Source organism: Geotrypetes seraphini, chromosome 5 (assembly GCF_902459505.1).
Source record: "Geotrypetes seraphini chromosome 5, aGeoSer1.1, whole genome shotgun sequence".
NCBI lineage: Eukaryota > Metazoa > Chordata > Amphibia > Gymnophiona > Dermophiidae > Geotrypetes > Geotrypetes seraphini.
The window spans coordinates 31,527,336-31,554,074 of NC_047088.1; the positions used below are offsets into that span (position 1 = coordinate 31,527,336).

General features: G+C 42.8%; 1 protein-coding gene across 1 annotated transcript in view; it reads right to left on the reverse strand.

Annotated features, from left to right (window-relative positions):
* PASD1 (PAS domain containing repressor 1) overlaps positions 1-26,739 on the reverse strand; it is a 128,362-nt gene that overhangs the window by 79,297 nt on the left and 22,326 nt on the right. The window contains exon 2 of the mRNA XM_033944274.1: positions 2,931-2,987. Within this exon, the coding sequence (XP_033800165.1) occupies positions 2,931-2,962 (32 nt within the window). The 5' untranslated portion in view covers positions 2,963-2,987. The remainder of the gene's footprint in view (positions 1-2,930; positions 2,988-26,739) is intronic.

The following is a 26,739-nucleotide window of genomic DNA, read 5'->3' on the forward strand; positions in this document are numbered from 1 at the left end:
GGGTCAGTAGGAAGGTATTTGAATTCCGTACTGCACGGGCTCTTGGTATTGAAAAACCATGCATCACTTCAGACTCTGGACCCTACACTTGAATCCTGTCCAAAGGATCAAGGGCAGTTTCAAAGCAGCATTTCAGCAAAGTTAACCACTCTCCCTACCATGTCCTTACAAGGGAACAAAATTCAAATAACTTGCTTGAAATTGCTGCTTCTAACATCACACTGTACCATATATCCACCCAGGATCCTATAACATAAATCAACTTTGAGCAACCTACATGCATGTTTAAACAAATATTAGTTGCCAAATATACGGTACATATATATATGCATATATACAGTATATATTGTGTGTTTGACATCATTTTTTTGTGATGTTATGATAGTATGAGTATACAGATAATATTAAACAGCATTTTATAGAAAGGGGAAGGGAATGGAATTTGGATATAGCTGTTACCTTTCAGGAATAACTCATGGTGAGTTAAATTCAAGTACACTAGGGTTCACAATCTAAGTTTGTACATGAAGCAATTGAGGTGGGAGTGGGGTAAATAACGAGCCTAAGATCACAAAGCACTTCGGTGGGATTTGAACCTTGAATTCCCTTAGTTCTCTATGAGGTGCGATTCTTGTTTTCACAACAAGGTCCAAATGATGTCACAACAGACAAAAGCCTATATTTATAAATGTGTTTCACAGTACTATTTTGGATCATGTGATACTTGAGTAAACCTCTATTGGGCAGGAACCCATCATCAACAAGATGCTAGCTGTTGTCTATAAATCTACGAGAAGGAAGGATTTTCCCAAGCTTGCTTAGCCAGAAGGCAAAATGTGGCAATATTTTCACGTGACAGAAAATTAGTTTCATGTAGTAGTTTATATCGGTTGCATTGCTTTTTACTGATATACACATTTTATATTCTTTACTTGTAAAATCTCAGGGCAATTAAAGCATTTCACTGGTGTGTAGCAAACAAATAGTTGATATATTTCTCGATGAAGTTTCAGGGAAATACTTTTAAAACCAATAGGAGAAAATATTTTTTCACTCAGAGAATAATTAAGCTCCGATACGCATTCCAGAGGTTGTGGTATGAGCGGATAGCATAGCTGCTTTTAAGAAAGGTTTGGACAAGTTCCTGGAGGAAAAGTCCATAGTCTGTTATTGAGGCAGACGTGGGGGAAGCCACTGCTTGCCCTGGATCAGTAGCATGGAATGTTGCTACTCTGTGAGGTTTTGCCAGGTACTAGTGACCTGGATTGGCCACCATGATGACAGGCTACTGGTCTAGATGGACCATTAGTCTGACCAAGGAAGGCTATTCTTATGTTCCAAACTGGGGAAATAAGAAAAGTGCTGCTAATGCTTATAGGTTTAGAAGTCATATTTAGATAAATTATGCATTTAAAGCTATTCCTTTGAAAATTGGGCTCAATACCTCTTCATATATAAAACATTTACTTTTGTTCCAAGTACAGACGTGGGTAGGCTTGCTCTTCAGTTGCATACTGCTGCCATTCACAGAACAGACAGAAGCTTCTGGATTTTCTCTTACCATGGGCCATCATAAAGAAATGTGAGACTAAGAAGGCAGATGATCATAAAGACCATTTAGGGGTGACGGGATAATCGCGCACGAGACACCAGCGCGCCAACAATCCAGCGCAAGACAGAAGCGCGCCGCCGAAAATCTTATTTTTTTAAGAGCTCCGACGGGGTGTGTGTGGGGAAACCCCCCCCCCCACTTTAATGCATAGTGTTCGTGCTGCCGTTGGGGGGTGTGGGGGGGGTGCTGGGCTGATATCCTAGGGAATTGGGTTCAATTTCCACTGCAGTTTTTTGTAATCCTAGGCAAGTGACTTAACTCTCCATTGCCCCAGACACAAAAACCTAGAGTGTGAGCTTGCTAGGGACAGAGAAAGTACCTTCATAGAATATGTAAATAAGGTAGTTAGGCCCAGTATCCCACTGGACCTGCAGGGTTTTATCTAGGTTTGGAGGTGAGGTCAGAGTCCACTGGACCATTAGGGTTGATAGTGAGTGGGGTTGGGGGGGGGTGGCAGTCTAGGTTCAGGTCCAAGTCCTTGGTCCCTGTTGCCATCAACTGGAGGCAGGCTGGAGAGAATTTGGGCCACCAGGACTTCTGGCATTCCTTTTTTTAATATTGTACTCAACCACTATATTAGGCAAACAAGTCCTCATGTGAAAACCAAATCCAACCAACACAGAAGAGGACTAGAACAGAAGTCAATCCTTGCTGGTTATAATACCGCTCTCAGAAATCTGTGCTGTCCTCACACTACAGTGTTCGGAACCATTTTCACAGGTAAAAGATATCTTTCATTGAGTCGGTATTTTTTATGCAAAAACCATAATCACGCAAGCTCCTATAAAGTGCTGAGTGCAATAAATAAATGACTTTTAAAATACGGGACCCGTTTCACCGCAAATAAAGGGCTTCTTCAGGGGTCTTATATTATAATTAGAAATGTGCTACAGTATTAGTATTAATGGCCAGCGCCATTTTGTGTTAATACTAATACTGTAGCACATTTCTAATTATAATATAAGACCCCTGAAGAAGCCCTTTATTTGCGGTGAAACGGGTCCCGTATTTTAAAAGTCATTTATTTATTGCACTCAGCACTTTATAGGAGCTTGCGTGATTATGGTTTTTGCATAAAAAATACCGACTCAATGAAAGTTATCTTTTACCTGTGAAAATGGTTCCGAACACTGTAGTGTGAGGACAGCACAGATTTCTGAGAGCGGTATTATAACCAGCAAGGATTGACTTCTGTTCTAGTCCTCTTCTGTGTTGGTTGGATTCCTTTTTTTAATGTCAGTGCTTCTGTCAGCAATTTAAAAAAATACAGATTTGTGCGCAGAATTTGCTAGGTGCTGCAAGACGCCACCAGTCTTACCTCTTTGCCCTATCCTTCTCATCTTCGTCCATCAGCCCGTTTATACAACACAGGGTTCTGCACAGAAAACACAAAACATGCAGTTAAAAACTCTGCTTAGATTTCGTAGTGATTTTGAACTTTTCACTGAATATGTTCTGGCAAATTTCACTGACGCAAATTTCACAATCATGACTGACTTTACACAATGTAGTAACCTGTATTTGTGTGCAAATTTGTTACCCACGCAAATGAACAGGGTAGCAAGACTGCTGGGAACATTTTGCTCCCGAAACACTTGTTTGTTTGTTTTTTTGTAATTCTTTATTGATTTTCAAGCTAAAGCAATGCAATACAAATAAAAGAACAATAATTATTACATACATTGCACTATTATCTGAACAGGTAACATATATATCCTTCAAAATTTTCATTTTTCCTACTATTATTAGTAACATATCAGAATGTATGGTATAGTATGTAATGAAAAAATTAAGTTACCCAAGTGTAACCATCAATATTTATTTCCTATCCTCCCCCCCCCCCCCCCCCCCGGATGTGTAAAGGTAAATGAACAGAATAAAGAAAAGATAAATAAAAATCATTATTATTATGATTTCACAAATTTAGTCAATGGGCTCCATACTTTATTAAATGTATTACTAAATCCCCTACATTCTGCGTTAATTCTTTTGTATCTGTACGTAATACACACATTCACCCACCAAAAAATGTAATTTATTCTGTCATGGTTTTTCCAGTTACTTGTGATCAATTGAATCGCTATGCTATATTTTTGAGAAAACAGGCCTGCAAACTTTTATCTGCACACTCACAGTTGCAAAATGCTTTTGCACCGCAGTTGCCCATTTAGCAGGGGGGGGGGTCTCTGAAAATTACAGAATAAAAATAAACATAGCAAAACATCAAAATGTTAACCCTGATATAAAAAATCTGAGCTCTTAAATTAATGACCCTAAGTTATGCTCCTAAATTTGTGCCCTATTTGGTCCTTGAGGGCCGGAATCCAGTTGGGTTTTCAGGATTTCCCCAATGAATATGCATGAGATCTATTTGCATGCACTGCTTTCAATGTATATTCATTGGGGAAATCCTGAAAACCCAACTGGATTCCGGCCCTCGAGGACCGAAGTTGCCCACCCCTGACCTAGATGCTGAGATTTATGATGCATTATCTCCAAATTCCATAAATTACTGCTACTACTATTTACCTTTCTATAGCGCTGATAGGAACACGCCATGCTCTACAACAACATATTTAAGAGATGGTTCCTACTCAGTAGAGCCTACAATCTAAGGCCCCCCTTTTAGAAACCATGTTAGGGGTTTTTATCGCGGGCTGCTCAGTAAAAGCTCTGATGCTCATAGAATACAGACCAATGGCCATGCTCCAAGGCCCGCCCTGTTCTGCCCCAGCCCCGCCCCCAGACGGCATCCACGCATGCAATATCACATGCACGTGCACATGCGCATGACGCCATGGCATTGCATCCGCACCTGCGCGGATGCCCCTTCCCGACGTGATTTTGACAGGAAGCTTTTCAAAACTGGGGCAAAGTGCCGGGTTTTGAAAAGCCGTCCGGACCCCCCAGACATGTCCTCGAAAAGGAGGAAATCTGGTAACCCTAGATAGATCCGTTCTTTAAGCACAGACGCAGCAGCAGCAGCAGTAGACTGGAGGGACAGAACTCTTTGTGCCATGCATTACACACAAAGCACGAGAATAAGCAACTTTTTCCCCAAAGTTCTTTCTATCTTTTCAAATTTATAAGTTCAGCGTTGCCAGTGTTTGAGTCAGCTGTTTTGAACTGGTGATATAGAGCCTTTTATAGATATGGAACACAGTCCCATTACTCCCACACTTCAAAATGAGATTCATTTATGAAGAGCGATGGTAGTGAAGCTGACCTACATCAGAAGAATCACTTCAAAAAACTAGATAACTGGGCCACGGCTCCCAGGAGTATAAATTGGTAATGATGTTTTCACAAGAGGGCCTCTGCTACCTCTATTTTCAGACACTCACGGAATAATCACTGGAGATTACAGAGGTGCGTTTAGAATTGACAGAAAAGAAAGCTATCATTGTGACGGTGTAAAACCACGGTTAGGTAAGTCGTAACGTACAGGTTATCTGGTTTAATGGGTGGGCGTTGAAATGGAATTCTGAAGGCAGCATAGAAGATAAAACTGACATCGCCGATGAAAAAGGGTCCAGCTACTGACAGAGCACGGCAAATCGAGCCACCAAACCGGCGTATTCAGTGCACACAGTAAATCAAGAAATAGCAGCCTTCTGAAGATGAGTGTCACACAGAGCAAAGTTGCCAATTAAAAAGGTCAAAAACAATAAAGATAAAGCAGAAGGAGAAGGAGAATTAAATGAAGAACATGTCAATGCCATGAAAGTTTGGCTTAGTTCAGTGTTCTTCAACCACCGGTCCATGGACCAGTGCCAGTCCACAAAAATTTCCTGCCGGTCCACAGGGCCAGCACGTGCATCAGGCCCAAAACAGTGTTCTTCAACCGCCGGTCCACGGTGCGATCGATGCGGCGTTATCTTCGAGCCAGCTCCCTCTTCCTAACTGATTCAATGCACAAAGCCACGGGCTGCGGCTCCTACGGGCATCCTGCGCCTGAACCGGAAGCCTTCTCTCTGAATGTTGGGGATCAAGTTGGCAAAATCTGAACGGGAAAGGGATTTGGGGGTACTGATTGACAGTACCCTAAAGCCATCGGCACAATGTGCAGCGGCGGCGAAGAAAGCAAATAGGATGTTGGGCATAATTAAGAAGGGGATTACGAGTAGATCGGAAGATGTTATAATGCCACTTTATAGAACAATGGTCAGACCGCACTTGGAATACTGTGTCCAACACTGGTCTCCATACCTTAAAAAGGATATAACTCTGCTGGAAAAAGTGCAGAGGCAAGCCACGAAACTTATTAAAGGAATGGAACATTTGAACTACAAAGATCGACTCAGGAAACTGAGACTGTTTACCCTTGAGAAGAGAAGACTCAGAGGGGATTTGATTGAGACGTTCAAAATATTAAAAGGATTTGATAAAATAGACCAAGAACTACCATTCTAGACCAGGGGTAGGCAATTCCGGTCTGCGAGAGCCACAGGCAGGTCAGGTTTTCAGGATATCCACAATGAATATGTATGAGATGGATTTGCATGCACTGCCTCCTTGAGATGCAAATCTATCTCATGCATATTTATTGCAGCTATCCTGAAAACCTGACCTGTCTGTGGCTCTTGAGGACCGGAATTGTCTACCCCATGGTCTAATGACCTAAACATTGTGCTGAATGGAATCTGCGATGTTATCCGTATTATTACCAAGTGCTGTAAAATCCCCAATGTGCTCAGCATATTTTGCCAAAACGTTGTCCATGCACTGCTACTTTTTAGGTCAATGCCGGAGCATTAATGTATTTCAAGTCAGATCTTGAAAAAATAATGATTGTATCACACTGATCCATCTGCCAAACTCAAGAACTCGCTCAACTTGAAAACTTTGGCAGGCTAAACCTCATCATTTGTTTCTTAACTGTCTCTTATTAAGAGAGATCTCTCATTTCAGACTTCAATTTAAATTTATTTTCAGCCCACACTTCCTTGCCATAAAAAAATGCTGAATTGTACAACATATATACTAGATTGCATCCATAAATTTCTCTCTCCATAATATTCATGCTCATATCCTAATAAGACATGCATGCAGTACATTTTTAAAAGACTCATCCCATATTAGAAAACAGGCGGGCTAAAGAGTAAAATTAAGGGCGGAAGTTATCAACATGGGCTACCGTTAAGATGTGTTCTGATTACAAGTGCTAACCGGTTAATGCAGAGCTAAAGCGGGAACACTTAGATTCTTTTTAATAGGAGGTGGTAAGTGCCCCCACACTAATTTTTTTATAGGTCTCATGCGCTAATGGAAATACTAACATGGGACTTGCAAAAAGAATAAAAGCCCTATTCTAGGGCAGTGTTAAAAATGGGCTTAAAAGGCACCAAGCCCATTTTCTAACACAACAGCCTTTTACGAGGGGGTCGCTGAAAAGTTCTCAGCCCAACCAAGAAGAGAATGATGTGAAGCCATGAAACTTACAAGTTATTCCACACTTTTCTTGACACTTTTCATTTCAATGAGGCAAATGAATCAAGTAAATGGGCACAAATATAGGGAAACCAAGCCATTGTGACATCACCAATGAGGCTGGCTATTAGGCATTGGTGGAATGAGGCATTATGACATCACAATACAAGAGGCTGCTGAAATGTTCTCAGCCCAACCAAGAAGAGAATGATGTGGAGCCATGAAACTTACACATTATTCCACACTTTAGTTTCAATGAGGCAAATGCATCTAGTAAATGGGCCCAAGTATAGAGAAACTAAGCCATTGTGACATCACTGATGAGGTTGGCTCTTAGGCATTGGTGGAATGAGTCACAATACGAGGGGCCGCTGAAAAGTTCGCAGCCCAACCAAGAAGAGAATGATGTGGAGCCATGAAACTTACAAGTTATTCCACACTTTTCTTGACACTTTTCAATTCAATGAGGCAAATGCATCTAGCAAATGGGCACAAGTATAGGGAAACCAAGCCATTGTGACATCACCAATGAGATTGGCTCTTAGGCATTGGTGGAATGAGGCATTATGACATCACTATACGAGGAGCCGCTGAAAAGTTCTCAGCCCAACCAAGAAGAGAATGATGTGGAACCATGAAACTTACAAGTTAAATTTACAAGTTATTCCACACTTTTCTTGACACTTTTCGGTTCAATAATATGAAATGAAATGAAAAGTGTCAAGAAAAGTGTGGAATAACTTGTAAATTTCATGGCTCCACATCATTCTCTTCTTGGTTGGGCTAAAAAGTCCTCAGCAGTCCCTCATAGATTGTAATCCTTATGAGGAAGGGAAATACCGAGTACACCTGAATGTAACTCACTTTGAGTTCCAACTAAAAAAGTTGTGAGCTAAATGCAAATAGTTGTAAACATATTTTTGTCGCAGGTAGAAGCAATAGATATACAGTAGATTGAATTTATTTATTTTAAAATTTTTATCCCACAGCTACAATTTGCAAAACTGCTATTCTGGATGATGATTCAGATATCTAGAAGTAGTGAGATCCTGGATTCTCTACAAGCAGAACAGTTTTGGTAACTGGTAAGAGAACCCAAATGGAAGGGGATTATACTGGACTTGGCGTTTCCGAATGTGGAGCATGCTTGTTGTCATAGAGGATGATCATTTGGGATCTGGTGATCACTGGATGATAGCGCTCAGTATTAATGCACAAGCGGAGATGGCTCATTTAAAGTCAAGGGTCAAAACTTCAGCAAAGTCAAGATAGGAGAGTGCCGAAATGAGTCATTAGCTGGATGAGAAGTGAAACAGCAGCAGACAAAACTGGAAGGAGAGTATTATGAGGGCAACACACATTTTTTGTCAGGAACGTGAATAATGGTAAGAGAAAGAGGCCATTATGTTTTCAAAAATAATGGCCTCTTTAGCATTTATAAAACTACATGAGATCACAGAAAGAAGAAAACAGATAACAATATTGAGAAAGGTAAAAAAAAAAAAAAGCTAGGAAAGCAATCAGGACAGCAAAGATGCAAAAATAATTTCATTGAAATGATAAAACTGGAAGACATAACTTTTAAAATATTGATTGATTTTAATTTTTTTGTTGATGAAAAAAATCAATAAAACTTAAAAGATAAAAAAAAGTTAATTGTTTTTTTTGTTAGGGATGTTAGTGACAGGAGAAGGTGCAAAAGTGGCACTGCTTAACTCGTAGCTGAAGGGAAGGAATATGTAGAGGTTGATGAGGACAAATTGTAATTTATTAATAAATATTTATGTTCGATGTTCACTGAGCAAAGGCCAAGGGCTCCTTTTACTAAGGTGCGCTAGCGTTTTTAGCGCACGCAGGAAATTACCGCACGCTATGCTTCTAGAACTAACGCCAGCGCAATGCAACTAACGCGCGCGGCAATGTAGCGCGCACTATTTCGCACGTTAAAGCCCTAGCGCGCCTTAGTAAAAGGAGTCCCAAGAGTAGAACCACAGAAAAATGGAAGTGAAGCAGATCTTGAAGCAAAGAGATGAGGCCAGACAGGATGTATCTGAGAGTATTAAGGGAGCTAAAAAAGTTCTGGATGTCTTTTTCAATGCTTCCTTCATTCTTCCTTCAAGGATTGAAGATTGGAGATGTGATTCTCCACAAAAGTGGAAATACTATAGGCTAGATAGTCTGAAAAAAATGGCTTCCATGATGCCTAGCAGTAGTCTTGTGGCACTACAACTAGGGGGCACCCTCCATACAAGCAGATTTGTAGGGAATGGGATGGGGACACAGGGGCACACAAGGTCATTTAAAACATAAAATCATTTGCGATTTTTTTCGTACCACTTTGTTCCAATGTCACTTTGGCTAGCTGCTCAAAGACACGCACTTTGGTTTTAGCTTACATTTTTATATGTGATCCCTATACCAACCGGACCCCTGAGGAAAGCGTGTTTGCCAAAATACGGACCGTGTAGGGTCCGGTAGGACAATTACAGGTGGACTATTAACTGGGTTTTATTTTTTGTATTTTCAGGATTTTATTGTGACAAGTGAATAATAAATCATCTTTCTGACCATCCACAGTTTCTTCTTCTCACCGTTTGGAATGCTTTCAGTGTGGAATATTGGGTCTTCTTTTTGTTTTTGTCACACAACATAAAATCATCACATTTACCAGCAAAAGAGGATCCTAACAAAATCTAGCAAAATATAAAAATAATGCATAAGTGAAAAATAAACTAAAACAAAATTATAATAAGCACCAAAGGTTATGCTAACAAAAAAATAATACCAGAGCAAACAAAACCCAATTACGGAAAATTGACAAGCCCTGACCTTTTTATGACAACTGAAATAGTGAAAATGAAAAGCGTAGGGATCGAACTGTACACATCAACCAGAGATAAAAGTAATTGAAATTTATTAAAACAATTAAAACAGTCTGGATTATGTATCAAACATTGACACCAATCTACGTAGCAGACCCGACATGGCTCAAAAGCCTGCCTCAGGGGTTACAAATGACATACAGTAGATGGTAGTCTTGTAATGTCAGAGATGTGTCATTTTAACATTTTTGTCTTTCCTGCACCACCATTCCATATGGGATATTTGCATACATACATCAGAATGGAGCCGAGGTCAGAGCAGATGGAAGATCATGCTTGCGCTAGCAAACATTTTAAAAGGTATGCTGGGGACAGGGGGATACCCAGCGATGGGGAAGAGGGGGGACACAAGGCACGGTAATGCCAGGAGCCAAACTGTACTACACACAAAAGCTTATTTAAAGTTCATAAATATATGTAGTTATTATCTTTTGTTTTCTGGCCCAGAAGCAAAATTTTGCACAGAGGTTTCTACTCAGCTCATTTGCATGGATGAAAAGATCACCAATCAATGGGAAATCCAGTAGTATATCTGTCTTTTAGAGTTGGCCACACTTACACCTGCTGACCTTTCAGCTGGAAAAAAAAAATGACCTCTCCATTAAAAATGAATCATGAACAATGAAGTGCTGGGGTGAAGAATTGGTTCTCCAAGCTTTACTCATGTAATGAGATGTTTTGAGTACCACCTTATGGTGACTTATACTGTATAATTACAGATACTCAAGGGAGAGGAGAGACCACACCCTAAGGTCAGCTGAGGATATCAGCAAGGAAGAACAAAGAGTTTCAACAGGAACAGAACTGACTGGCAGGTGAACCCACAGAAGAGAGCAGTGACAAGCGTACGTAAGAAGGTTCAAGTTTATTTTAAAAAATTTTAAATCGCTTAATCAAATTTCTAAGCGGTGTACAATATAAAATTTACCTAAAAACAGATTTAAAAATCAGGGGTACTAGATAAAACCAAAACATCTTAATAAAACACATAAGACAAATGAACTTACTTCAAACAATAGGAGAGAAGGAAGAACTACAATCGTAAAAAGAGAAAGCGAAACAAAAAAGGAAAATACAATAGGTTAGGGTAAAAAGACTTCACAATTCCTTTTTCCAAAAACAAACGTCTCAACTGCTGGTAGCGATGAGTCTTGTAGACTAGCTGACTGCTTGCCCCACCCCCACCCCTCAGATTGTGACACCCAAATAGTCTGCCTAGTGGTCAGCCTGTACTGTCAACAAAGGTCGAACCAGTGCTGATGGCCAAAGTAACCTTTGCAGGAGAGCAGAGAAGACTTAAGAGGAGTTCCCCAGTTGGGGGGACTGGAAGCGGGAAGGCTTGCCTGGTGGGAAAGGACACCTGAGGCAGGAATGGAGGAGCCTCACTCTTGAACGGATTTGGTTATCAATACCTGGGAGTCCTGGCTCAGGATCGGAAGGACATATTGTTGATAACCACTGGACGTGATTTAGCCTCTTGATACACCTGCACTGTAAATAATAGAATTGCTCTTGTACTGTGTAATTTGATGAGTTACTACAGTAAAAAAAAAAAAAAAAAAAAAAAGGTTTGAAGTTTATCTGCTTGGTCTGCTGGTCATTACTTGCAAAGTGGAAGTCTTGGTGGTACCCGGAGTGGGGGATAACCCCCTGGCCTAACAGAAATTTCTACGGCCCTGGCTCGCACCCAGCTCGAACTATTCCACTGTTTTGTGATTCCTATTCCAGGTGCCCAACTCAGAGCTTAGCTGGCACCCTCACTTTGGAAGAAGGACCAGAGTTACACAGATTTGGAAGCAGTGCTATAATTACTTCTTGATGACCTCGACAGAGGTATTACATAGAAATATAGCTGTGTCAGATCTTCAGTAAACAATGACTTTCTCAACTCTTCTTGTGGCCACTATGCTCTTCTTGTGTAATCTAAAGACACTGCCAGCAGCAGTTGTGAGTATCTGCACTCAGTGGCATACCTGGCTTAGTTGCACTCAGATAAACCCTCCTCCAGGTGTGGCAGACCCTTTCCAGGCAGTGGCGAGGGGGGGTACGTACAGAGCAGTTACGAGGCTGCTATTGGCTCTGCTAGTCCCCTGCTCTGAAGCAGGAAGTTGACATCAGAAGGGGTGGTGGCCGGCAGAGCCAACAGCTGCACTGTGTGGATTGCGGCCCTATAGTTTCTCCCTACAACCCCTCACTGACTGCACCCAGGGCAGACCGCACCTACTGCCCCACCTTGTCCTTGGTACACCACTGTCTGATCTGAATACAGTCTTGCTATTCAGCATCTAAAAAATTAGCCACAGCAAAATCAGATGACTAAATTCTTAAAAAAATGGACCTAGCTATAATCATCAAGCACCGAGTGGTAGCAACTGAGAAAAGAGAAAAAAAACCTTTAAGGTCGACCAGACAGGTAAGAATGAAAAGGAGTCGCACAGACATGATGACAAGTTAACACAATAAAAGCTATTTTAAATAAATAGACAAAAAAATGAACTTAGATTGCAGAGGCATGATGCCATCAGGCTCCATGGAGAAACAAAGACTGAGGAGGTACTGCTGGTTAAAAGCTTCTAGAAATGCAGCTACTGTAAGTTGTGAAAGTTATTTCTTAAGTGCACTCCTTTGGATGGGAGAACTCGCAATCCTGCTTATTCTCCAAGGACTAACTTTTATTTACAACTGTGACAAAGCTGCAAAGATGTATAAATTGTTAAAGTAATTTAACAGGAACTTGCTAGGCAGGATGTGTTGATTTTGTGTCATCAAAAAGTAAACCCAGCCGTAAGGGATTTGGATGTATGGTGCTGGACGTCCAAAATCGGCAGTAAGAAAATGGCCATTTTCAAAAGGCAAACCACCATACGTCTAGAAATATATATATATATATTTTTTATTATTTTTTTTTTATCCTCTATCTGGATGTCCAGGACGTCTAACTTTATACCACATTTTCAAACAAAATTTATTCCAAGTCGCAAATAGGTATCTCAGATACAGTATATTTTTGGTTTGAAGGCTTCCTAAAATCCAGAACCTACAGAGTAAAATCAAACAAAGAAAAATCAGATCCTTGGTCAAACCCTTGCGGCGTACCACAGGGATCCCCACTATCCCCTACTCTCTTCAACCTATACACTGCCCCTCTCGGGGCATACCTGGATAACCTAGGCATTACCACCTATAGTTATGTGGATGACATCACCATCCTCAAACCATATGATCAGCCAAAGACCACCATGACAAACATAATACACCAAACAATAGAAACAGTTACAACCTGGATGAAAGAACACAAACTAAAACTCAACCCAGATAAAACTAAATTCATCCTCCTCGAAAATGACAAAGTCCCAACTATAACCAATTTAGAACTTAACTCAATCAACTATCCAATCCAAACCACCATAAAACTACTAGGAGTGACAATAGACAGATGCTGCACTATGCAACTGCAAATAAATAAAACCATACAGAAATCCTTTGCAATAATGAGAAACCTGAGACAAGTCCGGAAATTCTTTGAAAGAACACAATTCCAGCTCATAGTGCAATCCCTAATCCTAGGATTGCTAGACTACTGCAACATCCTCTACCTCCCCTGCCCTGCCACGATGACCAAGCAACTACAAACAATCCAAAATACTGCTCTGAGACTCATCTACTCACTGAGGAAACATGATCATATCACAGAGGCCTACATCAACTCACACTGGCTACCAATCTAAGAAAGAATATTATTTAAATTCTACTGCATGATATTCAAAACCCTAAATGGAAACAGCCCAGCCTACCTAAACAATTGCCTCATCCAAGCAACCTCAACCAGACAGAGAAAAACGCACTCCCCTTTCACACCTCCCCCGATCAAGGAAGTAAAACGGTCAAAACAATACTACGGCCTCCTAGCCACTCGAGCTCAAAACTGGATAACCAAATCTCCAACCTACTGTTAACCACCCCAGACTACAAGATTTTCAGAAAAGAAATAAAAACTATACTCTTCAAGAAAGCCCTGAAACAGTCCTAACCACACCTACTCTTAAAATCTCTTACTCTTAACAACACTTTTATCTATCAAATGTTATCTAAAACCCATAATTTCACCATATTCTTACCTCCTAAAGACCTCCACTTCCCTTTGGTAACTCTTTATCCAATGTTTATTACCTTAAAAAATTCTATGTCATCGCTTATTCTATTCCTTTTAATTTGTATGTAATTCCTGTTTTTAGTTTGAATGTAATCCGCCTTGAACCGCAAGGTAATGGCGGAATAGAAATCACTAATGTAATGTAATGTAATGTAATGTAAATGGCTAGAACAAGACCATTTGGACATAGGAGAGGCCAGCCCTGTAATGGACTGTTGACCCAGACATGTCAACAGAGCAGTAGGGCACCTTAGAGGGCATTGCTGTGAACTTCACATAAAGGGTGCCAGATAAACATCTCACCAGAACTCCCTTATAGGTTATGGTAAGCCCCCCCCCCCCCCCCGAAACCCACTATACCCACCTATCTACAACCCCAATAGGTCTTATGACTGAAGGTGGCAACTATATGGCAGAAGATTAGGGTTTTGGTGGGTGCACATTTTCTACCATAAATGTAGTGGTTAGAGTGGCTTATGGGCCTGGGTCCTCCTCTCTCTAGCCCACCCACTAGGCTACTTAAGACACCTGTGTGCAGCTCTAGTAGGATGCCCCATACCAGATGCTGCTGTTTTAGAGACAGGTATGTACCTTTTTGTTCTCATTTTTGTGTGGTGGAAGGGGGGGTCAGTGAGCACTGGGGGAGTGTGGGGGTGTCTTACCTTGATGCGTGCAGTTTGGGCACCTTTGAAGCACTTAGACGCTACTAAAACAGGTCAAGTTCCAAACGTATAAGTTCCATCCAGGATATCATGCAAAATGTTTGATTATCGCTGCAAGACATCCATGTCTAACCCGCCCTTGACACTGTCCAATGCACGCCCATAACACGCCTCCACCACACCCATCTCGTGCTCTGAAAATACAGAGGCTGGAATACCTTGCTAGACGATTTCTATTATTGGCAATTAGAATGTCCAAGTGCTAATTTAGGATGCTTTTTGGATGTTTGTTTAACAAGTGCCACATATTTTTCTAAAACGAGATCAATGTAAAAGGCAAAGTTTAATCACTTATAGCATGTGTTTTTCCAAGGACAGCAGAATACAAGTTCTCAGAGAGGAGACATCAACAGAGAAAACTTTGCTGGAAAGGGCTAAATAAAGCTGTCTGACTTTATACAGCTTTTCAGAGTGGTCCACCATGCCTGTGTGTGGATTCCTATGCTGGTGATATCTTGCAAGGCCACTTGAGTTAGCATTCAAGTTATAAAAATTAGAAGAAACCGACTCTTCAGGGAGGTGGTTGACTAATGCAGGGACTCGTATCCTCCTGTCTTCATAGAACAACTGCTATCTAAAAACGACTCAGGCCTTCACAGTGCTGCAGTATGCCCAGTGCTGAAAGGGGCATTTCAGGAGGAGTGGAGAGGGCGGGATTTGGGCGGGACGTGGGCCGTCCCTAGACTTAAGGCTCCTTTTACGAAGGTGCGCTAGCGGTTTTATCACACGCACTGGATTAGCGCGCACTAGCCGAAAATCTACCGCCTGATCAAAAGGAGGCGGTAGCGGCTAGCGCACGTGGCCAATTTAGTGTGCACTATTCCGCGCGTTAAGCCCCTAGCGCACCTTCGTAAAAGGAGCCCTTAGTTGTACTGCATGTATAACTGAAAGTTTAACAACACTTGCCTAGACGGAACTTGGATGTTGTGACTTAGGCCATCTAAAACCAGGTCTAAGTCACAAGAAGGTATCCAAAGTGACCAGATAACCACTGCACGGACAAAGTACAGACCCCTGCACATTCCCCCAGTGACCACTGACCTCCCCACCCCCACCCCCACCCCCCATTGCCATAACATTCATAATAAAAATGTCACATATCTGCCTCCAGAACATTAGCAACTGGCAGCCTGGCATAGGAAAGCCTAGTAGAGCTACACAGAGGTGTCTTAGATGGTTTGGGGGAGTGGGCTAGTGAACCACTGAGAGGAGGACCCAGGCCCATAAGCCACTCTAACCACTGCATGCATGGTGAAACATGTGCATCCCCCAAAACCCAAAATGTACTGCCATATATGTGGCACCTGCAGCCGTAAGGGCTATTGGGGTGGTAGATAGGTGGGTCTAGTAGGATCTGGGGGATGTTTCGGGGGGCTCACCATGACCAATAAAGTTGTTGTGATGAGATATGTATGTGGCACCCTTTTTGTGAAGTTCAAAGCAGTGCCCTGTAAGGGACCCCACTACTCTGTTGCCATGTCTGGGTGTCCAGTCCATCACTTTTCTGGCCCCTCCCATGCCCAAAAGTTCTTTTCCTAGGCATTTTTGAATTGGACGAATTTTTGGACGAAATGGGGTATAAAGATAGACGACTTAGCGGTCTGGATAATCAGACAGCTGGACATACAAAATATTTTGGGCGTATTTTTCGAAAATGGCCTTTTTACATGTCTGACTTTGGGCGACTTAGGCCCAAAATGGACTTAAGACGTATCTTTTGATTATGCCCCTCTATGGGTTTACTAGAGAAAGAGCTTTATTTTGTATTTCACCATCGCTTTGGAATTCCCTTCCCAGTACAGTCCCCCTTGAGTCTACAAATCTGAAGTTCAGATCTCTTTTGAAGACCTATCTTTTTAAAAAAAAAAACCAAAACCCTTTTTTTGCTCAATTGGATGTGCCTGGAATCATGAGGGTTTTACTAGATGAGCAGTTTGTAAACTATTTTAACCTTTTTGTATTTTATGAGTCCCTTTTATTTCCTCCTTCTCTCTCTTTCTCTTCATAGAAACATGATGGCAGATAAAGGCCAAATGGCCCATCTAGTCTGTCCTTCCGCAGTAACCATTATCTCTCTGAGAGATCTCACGTGCCTATCCCAAGCCCTCTTGAATTCAGACACAGTCTCTGTCTCCACCACCTCTTCCGGGAGACTGTTCCAGCCTAGCATTGCTAGCAGTCAGCGATCTACCATCCTTTCTGTAAAAAAGTATTTCCTTAGATTACTCCGGAGTCTATCACCTCTTAACTTCATCCTATACCCTCTCATTGTAGAGTTTCCTAATTTGTAGTTCCTTTTTAAAGTCTATTGTTATTGTGAACCGCCCAGTTATTGCCTAAGGAAGGGCAGTATATTAAATAAAAGTAAACCAGGAGACAGAGCATCTTTTAAACTGAAATGTGGGGGAAAGTCGACAATCGCCCAGGAGCGGAGGGTTCAGTGTGAGGTATCCTTGAAGGATAATACAGTGGTGCCTCGCATAACGGACGCCTCGCACAGCGAACGCTGCGCACAACGAACTTTATGTCTTGATCCGTACAACGAACTTCGTTTCACACAACGAAGTCGCCCGAGCTGCATCCTTCCGCGCAGGCACTGCGCTTAACTGCCCTCTCTCCGCCTGGTTCCCTCTTGCCCCCCCCCGACTCCCCGACACGATCGGGGCAAAAAGGAGCCCAAGCCCTCTTGCCCCGCCGATTCCCCAACTCCCCACACAATATCGGGCCAGGAGGGAGCCCAAGTCCTCCTGGCCACGGCGACCCCCTAACCCCACCCTGCACTACATTACGGGCAGGAGGGATCCCAGGCCCTCCTGCCCTCGACGCAAACCCCCCCTCCCCCAACGACCGCCCCCCCCAAGAACCTCCGACCGCCCCCCCAGCCGACCCGCGACCCCCCTGGCCGACCCCCACGACACCCCCAACCCCCTTCCCCGTACCTTTCTGTAGTTGGCCGGACAGACGGGAGCCAAACCCGCCTGTCCGGCAGGCAGCCATCGACGGAATGAGGCCGGATTGGCCCATCTGTCCCAAAGCTCCGCCTACTGGTGGGGCCTAAGGCGCCTGGGCCAATCAGAATAGGCCCGGGAGCCTTAGGTCCCTCCTGGGGGCGGGGCCTGAGGCACATGGGCCCAACCCGACCATGTGCCTCAGGCCCTGCCCCCAGGAGGGACCTAAGGCTCCCGGGCCTATTCTGATTGGCCCAGGCGCCTTAGGCCCCACCAGTAGGCGGAGCTTTGGGACGGATGGGCCAATCCGGCCTCATTCCGTCGATGGCTGCCTGCCGGACAGGCGGGTTTGGCTCCCGTCTGTCCGGCCAACTACAGAAAGGTACGGGGAAGGGGGTTGGGGGTGTCGTGGGGGTCGGCCAGGGGGGTCGCGGGTCGGCTGGGGGGGCGGTCGGAGGTTCTTGGGGGGGGCGGTCGTTGGGGGGAGGGGGGGGTTTGCGTCGAGGGCAGGAGGGCCTGGGATCCCTCCTGCCCGTAATGTAGTGCAGGGTGGGGTTAGGGGGTCGCCGTGGCCAGGAGGACTTGGGCTCCCTCCTGGCCCGATATTGTCGGGGAGTTGGGGAATCGGCGGGGCAAGAGGGCTTGGGCTCCCTTTTGCCCCGATCGTGTCGGGGAGTCGGGGGGGCAAGAGGGCTTGAGCTCCCTCTTGCCCCGATCGTGTCGGGGAGTCGGGGGGGCAAGAGGGCTTGAGCTCCCTCTTGCCCCGATCGTGTCGGGGAGTCGGGGGGGGCAAGAGGGCTTGAGCTCCCTCTTGCCCCGATCGTGTCGGGGAGTCGGGGGGGGGCAAGAGGGCTTGAGCTCCCTCTTGCCCCGATCGTGTCGGGGAGTCGGGGGGGGCAAGAGGGCTTGAGCTCCCTCTTGCCCCGATCGTGTCGGGGAGTCGGGGGGGCAAGAGGGCTTGAGCTCCCTCTTGCCCCGATCGTGTCGGGGGTGCCAGGGACCACACGGAGTCACCCACCGTACCACCCGATTCGGGTAAGCGCAGGTATCGGTGGGTGGCTTATTTGCGGGGGGGGGTGCCTTATTTTACATTTTTTTCTAAAAAGGGGGGGGCTGTCTTATTTGATGGCCCTGCCTTATCATCGGGGAAACACGGTAGAAAAAAAAAAAAAATGAACAGTTAAGTCCCAGTTTTTGCCGCTGAGACTCTGCCCTCTCACTGTAAAATTAGACTCTACTTAGTCTGTCTTTAAATTTAAAAAATGTGTGTTGTTTTAAAAAACTATTATGTTTTTAGATGTATCTAAATAAAAATAATAACCAAAAATTTATCTTTTTTTATGTCATCTTAGCATATTTTATGCTACAGAACGAATTATTTTGTTTTACATGTATTCTTATGGGAAAACGCGTTTCACACAACGAACGTTTCACATAACAAACTTGCTCCTGGAACGGATTAAGTTCGTTGTGTGAGGCACCACTGTACTATTGAAACAGGATATTTAGGGAGTCCCAGTAGAGAGGTTCAATAATGGTGAAAGCAAGCCAGGAGGGTTTAAGAGGAATGCAGAGTAAAAGACTCAAATTTTCCCTGTCTTCTCAGCAGCCTGTAGTTACAAGGAAAACACACAATTTGAGGTGTCTGTATACAAATGCTAGAAGCCTAAAAAATAAAATAGGAGAATTAGCGTATATAGCACTGAATGATGAGGAAGATATAAGAGATATCTCGGAGACCTGGTGGAAGGAGGACAATCAATGGGACACTGTGTTACCTGGGTACAAATTATATCGCAAGGATAGAGTAGATCAAATTGGAGGGGGGGTTGACCTATATGTTAAAGAGGGAATTGAATCAAATAAAATAAACATCCTGCATGACATAGATAGCAGTGTGGAATCAGTATGGATAGAAATTCCATGTGTGAAGGGAAGGACTATAAAGGTAGGGTTATACTACCATTCCCCTGGACAAAATGAACAGACAGATGAAGAAATGTTTTCAGAGATTAGGAAAGCTGGAGAACTGGGCAACAGTATAATAATGGGCGCTTTCAATTTACCCAACTACATTAGGGAGAGAGCATGTAAATCACACACTCAAACACACACGTGCTCTATATTCAACCCCAGGACACCCCTTCTACACTGCAAGGCCTTCCAAAACAACTAGACCCAAAATAACCACTGAACAATATTTGAAAAGTGGAGAAAAAAAAACTTCAGTTGGCTTCGTTGGTTAAAAAAACCTCCACTATTCAAAATCAATGGCTCCGTCATAAAGAAATCAGTGAAGTAATATGTGGAAAAAAATCATGGGGCACAATAGCAGTCAGAGAGGAAACCTCCCGATTTCAGAAATTTTCATTGCCCAAGCTTGCCAGAAACCGGCATGCAAAAGCTCTTCCAGAACTTGTAATGCTCAGGTCCAAATACTGCAAACAAGTAAGAAACCGTCCACTTAGCTGCACTTGAAACTCAACTGGAGTCACACACAGCGCCACTGCTTTGATCGGTACACCCGAGGCCGTGCAGGTTGGAACACCTGACAGATAAATTTCCATTTCGCCGAGCTGCATCAGGGGTTCGTCCTTACTGGAACAAAAATCTACTTCTCTGAGCACACACCGTAAGATTTACAGTCCAATTCATCTGAAATCATGGTGAGGGACTCCGTGGACCGCTGGATAATCAAGGAGCACACGAGGCGCTCAGGGAGGACAAGGACATAGCGGAAAGACTGGATGAATTCTTTGCTTCAGTCTTTACGGAATAAGATGTAAGAGATCTACCTGAACCGGAAATGGTTTTCAAGGGTGATGATGCGGAAGAACTGAAAGAAATCTCAGTGAATCTGGAAGATGTACTAAACCAAATAGACAAGTTAAAAAGTGATAAATCACCTGGACCAGATGGTATACATCCCAGGGTACTAAAAGAACTCAAACATGAAATTGCTGACCTGCTGTTAGTGATTTGTGACCTGGATTGGCTACCGTGAGAACATGCTACTGGGCTTGATGGACCATTGGTCTGACCCATGTAAGGCTATTCTTATGTTTTTATGTTTATAAACTGCTATAGGTAAGTAGCTTTGTTTTCTCCAAGGATGAGCAGGATACACTCTGTTCTCACAGATGTTTGTTTTTTCTCTTATTTGCTATATCGCCATTTGACTTCAGAGACAACAAGGTAGTTTACAATAAGAAACAATATCATCTCAATATCTAACAGGACAGTTTACAGTAAAATTCAGGATCATACAGAAACAAATCAGTGTTATATGAGCACAATTGACTGAACAGGTTTATCCAGTATACAGAAAACAAGTGAAAGAAAACATACAAACAATGGGATGCAAATCACGGCACAAAAAAACACGACTGCCAACCTCCAACCTACTCAATGTGGTCCACCACAAGAGGAATGTCTCAGGACATTCCTTAACTTTTTGAAAGACATTTCAAGGCAAAGAAAGCAAAGCATCTCAGAGGATCTCAGCAATATAATGCACAGTACATTTGTGTGTTGCAACCATAAGGAGCAAGAGGGTGTGTACAGAAAAAACAGAGCAGATAAGTAACATAAAAAGCTTTATGGGCTAATAATAGAATCAAAAATAACAACCTGCAAGGAAATTGGGAAACAGTGTTCCAGCACAATTCTTGACCCAATTCTTTTTAATGTCTTTTTGGCATCCTTGCAACTCTACTCCAGACATTCGGTTTTACATAAGAATAGCCTTACTGGGCCATCAAGCTCAGTAGTCCCTCCTCACAGTGGCCAATCCAGGTCACTAGTACCTGGCAAAAACCCAAAGAGTAGCAACATTCCATATCACCGACCCAGGGCAAACAGTGGCTTCCCCCATGTTTTTCTCAATAACAGACTATGGACTTTTCTTCCAGCAAATTGTCCAAATCCTTCTTAAAACCAGCATTTTGCCTAGCAAGTGCAGGTCAGGGGTATTCCTGCCTTCCTATACACAGATGGCATCCATTTGTTAATCACACCAGACCTAGATTATTCACAGGACCATATGATACCTCATCCAAGCTAGATATTGTCATAGATACGAGGGATCTTCAAAAGGTTTCCGCCATTAAAATTTTTTTTTTTTTTTTTAAACACTACTTATTAAATATCTCAAAAGCAAATTACATCACTTTTCCACAAAATCCTGTTTTTTGCAATACATTTTTCCCAGTGTCCTACTAACTAACTTCTTAATGCCATCAGGAAAAATCTTCTGCCCCAATCATTTCCCATGAAAATATGAACGTGCAGAAACTTTTCAAAGAACCTTCGTAGAATAAGTGATAAACTCAAACCGAACAATGAAAATGAAAAAAAATATTGTCTTCTCCAGACACGGTGCACATCTCTTTTCCATACAGATCTTAGGTATCATCTTAAATAACCAACTAATTTTGACTCTCTGATTTTCAACATAGTACAGAAATCTTTCTGTATATTAAAATTAATATGCTCCTCCCAGACGATTCTGGACACAAAAATAATGCATACAGTGATGATAAACCAACTAGATTACTGCGATTCTATAAAGGACTGAAAAGCACACATATTTAACCCCAGATTCAATATATGGTGCCCAATGTTGGGCACTGATCCAAGATGTGTGTCCAAGTAAACTGGCATAGATCCAATTAGTAGTACTAATTGGCACCAAGTTGAATTTCCATACACATCTTTCTATGTGCTATTCCATAACAATGTGTGCCCAAATCTCAGGGGTGTGCCCTGAGAGTTGCAGGGGCAGGTCAGGGGTATTTCTCTAAAATTTGCATGCAATCAGTGGTGTATTAAGGGGAGAAGGGGCAGTTCATCCCAGGCGCCCTCTTAGTGAGGGTGCCGAAACCCATCCTCTTCTCCGCCTTTGCTCTTTCCCACTCTTCCCTTGTGCACGCGCCTTCACTTCCCCCCTCCACCTTACCTCCATCTCTTTGCTGGCGCTGGAGCAGCAGCTCCAACCTGCTGCTCGTGACATCTGCTCTCTCTCCGATGTCACTTCCGGTACCCGTGTCTAGAAGTGAGGTCAGAGGGAAAGCCGACGCGGGCAGCAAGTTGGTGATGCTACTCACACCGGGGAAATTAAAGGAGGTATGGGGTAGGGAAGAGGTGCATGTGCGTGGGGGGGGAGGGCATGGAAGGAGCAGAGAAGAGGGTACCTCTTACCCTCGCTACGCCACTGCACGCAGTGTTATAGAAAACTGGCGATGTATGCATTCTCTTCTCCACTGTTCAATAAAAATATCTTAAAAAAAGAAAACTGGCAAAGTGCGCCCAAATTGGGCGCTGGAAATGACACCCGATTTCAGCAGGCAATGGGCGCTCATCTTTGAGTGCCCATTATGGAATTAGCATTGTGTGCACTATTTCCTGAATCTAAGCCTAAGTACATACAGTCGTTATAGAGCCCAGTGGACAAATAACTTACAGGTGTTAAGAGATTTTACTATATTACCCCTTCTGAAATATTGGCAGTCTGTATCATACAGGATCTCATTTAAGATCTTAATCTTGACTCACTAGATTTTTATTTTTATTCTGGAGTGCCTGTCTTTTTGGTAGCCTGCTCATCCCTTATACATCTTCACATGCCCTTCCTTTTCTCTAAAAGAACTTCCTTGCTGTCCCCTCCCACGTCAAGGTTTGATTAGAACCTACTCGTGCACCAGCTTTACTGGTTGCTCCTTTCTGCAAGTTTCAAGTGCATTAAATAATTTTTATACCGCTTAATTAAATTTCTAGGCGGTGTACAATGTAAAAAAATTTTCCGTAAAAACAAATAAAAATTAGAAGTACTAAACAAGACCAGGGTAGGTTAATAAAACACATAACAAAACATATGAACTAACTTCACACAGATGGGGAAGAAGGGCTAGAACTACAACCTTTGAGGAAAAGAGCACAGTAAAAGGGGAAAAATAGTAGGTAAGGGTAAAAAGCTAAAAAGCTTGTTTTGGTCCTTAAAAGGACAGTTATTGTCCAAAAGCATCCTGGAACAAGAATGTTTTTAATTTTGATTTAATACGGATTCGATGCGTAAATGATTAGGCAGCGAATTCCAAAGAGAAGGTGCAGTGACAGCGAAATTATTGGATCTCAACGTGTTGATTGATTTTTGTGATGGAAGGAGATTCTGTGGCACTGAACGAAGCGGTTTAGAAGGACTGTAAGGAATTAAGAGTCTATCAATGAACTCTGGTTGATTGTTTGAACATGTTGTAAAAGTTAACTAATTCTATGTTCAACGGGTAGCCAGTGTGCGTTGAACAGGAGAGATGAAACATGATCATATTTCTTAGCACCATAGATAATCCTGATAGCTGTATTCTGCACTATCTGAGTTATACCGGTAGTTGGAAACCAACTTCAACAGGTTCAGATCAAGTCTGAAGACTCATTATTTCAAGTTAACATTTTCAATGTACGGTAATCAAAACAGCACATAAATGATCTAAAAGTCTGATGTGCCAAAGGTGTGGTAGGCCAGGAACACAATGAATAATGAGAACTGTGTGCTCCCAACCTCTGAGGTGAGGAGTGGCCTAGTGGTAGAGCTGCTGCCCTGAGGTTGTGGGATCAAATCCTAGTGCTGCTCCTTGTGACCCTGGGCAAGTCACTTAATCCTCCATTGCCCACAACTTAGAATGTGTAACCACAAAAAGGCAGTATATAAGCCCCATTCCTCTCTTTCTCCCTGTTATTTTTGTCTTTCTTATATATATGTATGTATTTTTCATTCTATACTAACCTTCCTGGGTGTAAAAACTTGGAACGACCTTTCAGAAACAATCAGAATGGAAACTAGCTACACCTTATTCCGCAAGAAACTGAAAAGTCTTCTCTTTGACACCTGAATCTACATGTATCTCTAAATCTCTCTCCCTGCAAGTCAGTTACCGCCCTTCAAGTCTCCTCTTTTTCCCCTTTCTCCCTGACTCCCCCTTCCCCTCCTTCTACCTTCTCTCTGTAAGTCGCCTTGAGCCTGCACAGGTATGTGCAACACACAAATAGAAGATTAGATTAGATATATTTGATACTGGCTCCGGCAGAGCGGAAAAGAAGCCCAAGGAGTAGAGGAGTAGCCTATTGGTTAGTGCAATGGCCCAAGAATTAGTAGAACTGGGTTTGAATCCCACTAAAGCTCCTTTTGACTCTGGGTAATCCACTTAATTCTCCATTGCCCAGGTACAAAATAAGTACCTCTATGTAATGTAAACTGCATTGATTCTAACCATAGAAAGGCAGTATATCAAATGCCATCCCCTTTCCCCTATTGTGAACTATTCCACTGTTATTGTCATTGTGTATGATTTGTAGTTGATTTCAGGATTGCCAACTGTTTAGATACTATACCAGTGGTGGGCAACCTTGGTCCTTGAAGACAACTTAGTCAGTTTTTTTTAGGATTTCCTCAATGAATATGCATGAGATCTATTTGCATACAATGGAAGCACCTCAAGCAAGTAGATCTCATGCATATTCATTGAGGAAAACCTGAAAACCCAACTGGCCCTTGAGGACTGAGGTTGCCACCCATATACTATACTGATAATTTCCCAGGAGAAAAAGGTGCAACCCTTTTCCTCCCTACTTATTAAGTAGTACATTGCTCCTTAATTGTCTATTTGGTCTAGGATAATTTTGTTGGCCAACTTATCCCTGAAAGCTTTTAGAGTGTTCCAGATTGCCTGTAGCAACAGGAAGTTTATCTGTTTACGATTTTCCTGGCAAGCCTGTCAGAACAGAAGAGCAGGCACTTGCTGTTCTGTTCAGAGGAGAGCAGATCTACTCTGGGAACACTAGGATTATTATATGGCTCCAAAAAAGGAGGATGGATTGAGACATCCGGGTTTTACTTCTACTGAAAGTAATAGAAATAAAGGGGAAAGATTGAGACATGATGGCAGATAAAAGGCCAAATGGCCCATCCAGTCTGCTCATTCACAGCATCTACTATCTCCTCCTCTCCCTATTGGCTAAGGTTCTTTACACCTGCACTGTGATGTCATAGAACTTTATGGTTATAGAAACATTCTAACATGATGGCAGATAAAGGCCAAAGAGCCCATCCAGTCTACTCAACTGCAGTAACCATTATCTCTTCCTCTCTCTAAGAGATCCCACGGGCTTGAATTCATACACAGTCTCTGTCTCCACCACCTCCTTCAGGAGACCGTTCCAAGCATCCACCACCCTTTCTGTAAAAAAGTATTTCTTTAGACTACCCCTGAGCTTATCACCTCATAACTTCATCCTATGCCCTCTCATTCCAGAGCTTCCTTTCAAATGAAAGAGACTTGACTCATGCGCATTTACACCACATAGGTATTTAAACGTCTCTATCATATCTCCCCTCTCCCGCCTTTCCTCCAAAGTATACAGATTGAGAACTTTAAGTCTGTCCGCATACAGCTTATGACGAAGACCACACACCATTTTAGTATCCTTCCTCTGGACCGACTCCATCCTTTTTATATCTTTTTGAAGGTGCAGCTTCCAGAATTGTACACAATATTCTAAATGAGCTCTCACCAGAATCTTTTACAGGGGCATCAATACCTCCTTTTTCCTACTGGCCATACCTCTCCCTCCGCTGAACACAATGAAAGTATAGCCCAGATGTCTCAATCCGTCCTCCTTTTTCAGGAGCCATATGGTAACCCTAGGGAACACCTCCCCTTCCACACTGCAACTGAATATGGCTCTCACTGAGTGGTTGATTTGATGTAGAATACAAAACAAAAAAAAAGGAAACTGCAGACCACTGTACATGATGCAGGCAGTGTTTATTTCAATAAACAATTTGTTGCGCACAAAATAGACCACTTTTAGACAAGTAAAGGGACCCGACATGGTCTGTGTCTTCATCAGGGGTCCCAAAAATGGTGGTAAGAAATATGTCCGCAACAATTTTGCCCAATCTATGGTTGCGGTGTTGTAAAGGCTTGTCACTGCTCAG